The sequence below is a fragment of the Oncorhynchus tshawytscha genome, unplaced genomic scaffold, assembly GCF_018296145.1.
Source record: "Oncorhynchus tshawytscha isolate Ot180627B unplaced genomic scaffold, Otsh_v2.0 Un_contig_15041_pilon_pilon, whole genome shotgun sequence".
Taxonomy (NCBI): Eukaryota; Metazoa; Chordata; class Actinopteri; order Salmoniformes; family Salmonidae; genus Oncorhynchus; species Oncorhynchus tshawytscha.
The window spans coordinates 25,288-30,000 of NW_024608372.1; the positions used below are offsets into that span (position 1 = coordinate 25,288).

General features: G+C 47.1%; 1 protein-coding gene across 3 annotated transcripts in view; it reads right to left on the bottom strand.

Moving 5' to 3' along the window:
- Positions 1-255: 255 nt before the first annotated feature.
- Positions 256-4,713, bottom strand: part of LOC121843483 (tumor necrosis factor ligand superfamily member 14) — a 12,066-nt gene continuing 7,608 nt past the window's right edge. Inside the window, exons 4-7 of one of the 3 annotated variants that reach the window (XM_042313091.1) lie at positions 2,813-2,893; positions 2,021-2,258; positions 1,129-1,315; positions 256-881 (exon numbers count right to left, since the gene is read on the bottom strand). In XM_042313091.1, the coding sequence (XP_042169025.1) occupies positions 1,135-1,315; positions 2,021-2,258; positions 2,813-2,893 (500 nt within the window). In that variant the 3' untranslated portion in view covers positions 256-881; positions 1,129-1,134. Of the gene's footprint in view, positions 1,316-2,020; positions 2,259-2,812; positions 2,894-4,713 lie in introns of all 3 variants that reach the window. The other 2 variants (XM_042313090.1, XM_042313089.1) reach the window with 2 other exon arrangements.

Consider the following 4,713-nt stretch of genomic DNA (forward strand, 5'->3'; position numbering starts at 1 on the left):
CAAGGTATAAAAGAGCCCAGTAGCCCAGTGGTTCTCAGTCCTGGTCCTGGTGCTGTTGATTGTAGTACCAGTCCAGTGGTTCTCAGTCCTGGTCCTGGTGCTGTTGATTGTAGTACCAGTCCAGTGGTTCTCAGTCCTGGTCCTGGTGCTGTTGATTGTAGTACCAGTCCAGTGGTTCTCAGTCCTGGTGCTGTTGATTGTAGCACCAGTCCAGTGGTTCTCAGTCCTGGTGCTGTTGATTGTAGCACCAGTCCAGTGGTTCTCAGTCCTGGTGCTGTTGATTGTAGCACCAGTCTAGTGGTTCTCAGTCCTGGTGCTGTTGATTGTAGCACCAGTCCAGTGGTTCTCAGTCCTGGTGCTGTTGATTGTAGCACCAGTCCAGTGGTTCTCAGTCCTCGTGCTGTTGATTGTAACACCAGTCCAGTGGTTCTCAGTCCTGGTGCTGTTGATTGTAGCACCAGTCCAGTGGTTCTCAGTCCTGGTCATGGTGCTGTTGATTGTAGTACCAGTCCAGTGGTTCTCAGTCCTGGTGCTGTTGATTGTAGCACCAGTCCAGTGGTTCTCAGTCCTGGTGCTGTTGATTGTAGCACCAGTCCAGTGGTTCTCAGTCCTGGTGCTGTTGATTGTAGCACCAGTCCAGTGGTTCTCAGTCCTCGTGCTGTTGATTGTAACACCAGTCCAGTGGTTCTCAGTCCTGGTGCTGTTGATTGTAGCACCAGCCCAGTGTTTCTCAGTCCTTGTGCTGTTGATTGTAGCACCAGTCCAGTGGTTCTCAGTCCTGGTCGTGGTGCTGTTGATTGTAGTACTCCGACAGTTCAAGTAATCAACTCCTCAGCAGGTTTTGTACCCTTTTGGGTCCCCAGGACCAGGATTGAGAAACACTACACTAGACAGCCGACAATGGATGTTTTAAAGACATTTTCCCCACCATTTGCCGAGATTCACGGTAATAGCTGCAGATGTTGTCTCAAGGTTAAAATACCTTTAAAAAGCCAATTGTCTATTTTCTAGTGTGATTCTCTATAACACACCTTGGTTAGAATCTATACATTGAAATAATATAACCGACACACAAATCTGATTGACAAATGTATGTGTGTGTGTGTGTGTGTGTGTGTCAATACACACCGTCTCCTAAATCATGAATGCCCCCATGAAATTATCTTCAGCTCCAAGTCTCAGCAGCGTTCTGTTGTCCACGGTTACGTAGATGATGTCTCCAGGCAACAGACGAAAGACTCCGCCCAGGTAGCTGTTCAGAAGATTCTGATGAGAAATCTTTTTCGGTCTGGAATCCTGGGAAGGACAATGGAACCTAACGGAGAGACAGACCCTTAGAACGCATCCCAAAATGATTCCCCCTCCCCCTCCCCGTCCCAGGACCATCACCTCACACTCACTGACCTGTTAGCTTTCATCAACACATTCCCCCTCCCCGTCCCAGGACCATCACCTCACACTCACTGACCTGTTAGCTTTCATCAACACATTCCCCCTCCCCTCCTGTCCCAGGACCATCACCTCACACTCACTGACCTGTTAGCTTTCATCAACACATTCCCCCTCCCCCTCCTGTCCCAGGACCATCACCTCACACTCACTGACCTGTTAGCTTTCATCAACACATTCCCCCTCCCCGTCCCAGGACCATCACCTCACACTCACTGACCTGTTAGCTTTCATCAGCACATTCCCCCTCCCCCTCCTGTCCCAGGACCATCACCTCACACTCACTGACCTGTTAGCTTTCATCAGCACATTCCCCCTCCCCCTCCTGTCCCAGGACCATCACCTCACACACACTTACCTGTTAGCTTTCATCAACACATTCCCCTCCCCGTCCCAGGACCATCACCTCACACACACACTGACCTGTTAGCTTTCATCAACACATTCCCCCCCCCTCCCCCTCCCCGTCCCAGGACCATCACCTCACACACACACTGACCTGTTAGCTTTCATCAACACATTCCCCCTCCCCCTCCCCGTCCCAGGACCATCACCTCACACACACACTGACCTGTTAGCTTTCATCAACACAAGTGGTTTGTTTTTGTAACCCTCGGTGATCCTCATCACCTTGTGTTTGAACAGAAAGCAGTCTTCAACGAAGTGTACTTTGGAGTAGACATAGTAGTGCCCTTTCCTCTGTGCTACCAGGCGGCCATCTTTGTAGTCCATCTGATCTGTGAAGGCAGACAGGCCCTTGTCTGATTCCCACTGAACGACACTATCCTCACCCACTAACAGGGAGGAGCCTGGGAGAGGGAGGGGGATAGGAGGGAGGGGGTGGAGGGAAGGGAGCGAGGGGGCGGAGTGCGGGAGAGGAAGGGAGGGGGGAGAGAGATGAGGGAATGGGGGAGAGATGGGGGAATGGGGGAGAGATGGGGGAATGGGGGAAGGGGGAATGGGAGGGAGAGATGAGGGAATGGGGGAGAGATGAGGGAATGGGGGGAGAGATGGGGGAATGGGGGAGAGATGGGGGAATGGGGGGAGAAATGGGGGAATGGGGGAGAGATGGGGGAATGGGGGGAGAGATGGGGGAATGGGGGAGAGATGGGGAATGGGGGGGGGGAGAGATGGGGGAATGGGGGTAGAAATATATGGGGCAGAGGGGGAGTTAAGAGTGCAGATAATACTGGTTAAATGTGTGTGTGTGTGTGTGTGTGTGTGTGTGTGTGTGTGTGTGTGTGTGTGTGTGTGTGTGTGTGTGTGTGTGTGTGTGTGTGTGTGTGTGTGTGTGTGTGTGTGTGTGTGTGTATGTGTGTGTGTGTAGGTGTGTGCGTGCGTGTGTTGAGGGGCTGTACTGTACCTATCAAGTGTGCTGAGGGTTTCCGTTGGATCTCAGGTGGGAGTTTCCTCCTCGTAGGCTTGACTAAAATCTCATTGGTCTCTGTCAGGGGACAGGAAATCATTTCATGAGAGAGAGAGAGAGAGAGAGAGAGAGGGGGGGACGATAGAGAGAAAGAGGGAGGGAGAAAGAGAGAGAAAGAGAAAGAAAAAGTGAGAGAGATCAACTTTCAGAAAACCAAAGTTGAGATTTTCCAGAAAAGGGCCTGGAATCAGAGAAGCAGACACTCGGACGATTTCGTTTTAATTTCTAAATATAAAGAAAAGGATACAACAATGTTGGCACCAAAACATCCTTACAATTCAAAGCAGTGGAAACCCAAGAGCTGAACCCTGAAAAGAGTCCTCTGTGTCAGATGTTAAAACATTTAAACAACCCTATTATCCAAACACACAGGGATATCAATCAGGTTGTTAAAGAAATGAAAACTCCTATTGGACAAATTGTGAAAATGAAAGATAAACATAGAATAAACTTACTTGCTATTTGGTCTCAAAAGAGAATAGAAATGGTCAGAATATCTCTACTCTGTCAGAGATACAACACAGAGACAAACCATCAACTGGTCAGAAATACTCTTCTCTATCAGAGATACAACACAGAGACAAACCACCAACTGGTCAGAAATACTCTTCTCTATCAGAGATACAACACAGAGACAAACCACCAACTGGTCAGAAATACTCTTCTCTATCAGAGATACAACACAGAGACAAACCACCAACTGGTCAGAAATACTCTTCTCTATCAGAGATACAACACAGAGACAAACCACCAACTGGTCAGAAATACTCTTCTCTATCAGAGATACAACACAGAGACAAACCACCAACTGGTCAGAAATACTCTTCTCTATCAGAGATACAATACAGAGACAAACCACCAACTGGGTAGAATATCTCTACTCTATCAGAGATACAACACAGAGACAAACCACCAACTGGGTAGAATATCTCTACTCTGTCAGAGATACAACACAGAGACAAACCACCAACTGGTCAGAAATACTCTTCTCTATCAGAGATACAACACAGAGACAAACCACCAACTGGTCAGAAATACTCTTCTCTATCAGAGATACAACACAGAGACAAACCACCAACTGGGTAGAAATACTCTTCTCTATCAGAGATACAACACAGAGACAAACCACCAACTAGAAATACTCTTCTCTATCAGAGATACAACACAGAGACAAACCACCAACTGGGTAGAATATCTCTACTCTGTCAGAGATACAACACAGAGACAAACCACCAACTGGGTAGAATATCTCTACTCTGTCAGAGATACAACACAGAGACAAACCACCAACTGGGTAGAATATCTCTACTCTGTCAGAGATACAACACAGAGACAAACCACCAACTGGGTAGAATATCTCTACTCTGTCAGAGATACAACACAGAGACAAACCACCAACTGGTCAGAAATACTCTTCTCTATCAGAGATACAATACAGAGACAAACCACCAACTGGGTAGAATATCTCTACTCTGTCAGAGATACAACACAGAGACAAACCACCAACTGGGTAGAATATCTCTACTCTGTCAGAGATACAACACAGAGACAAACCACCAACTGGTCAGAAATACTCTTCTCTATCAGAGATACAACACAGAGACAAACCACCAACTGGGTAGAATATCTCTACTCTGTCAGAGATACAACACAGAGACAGAAAAAGTGAGAGACAAAAAGACAATACTCCCAAATAGGAGAATCAATATCTCAATCAATTCCCAACTTCTCTGAATTTACTATTGACATAAAGTTGGGAATTACTCTGGTTAGAAACAGCAAATATGACTGTCAGATATGAATATGACTGTAGATATGAATATGACTGTAGATATGAA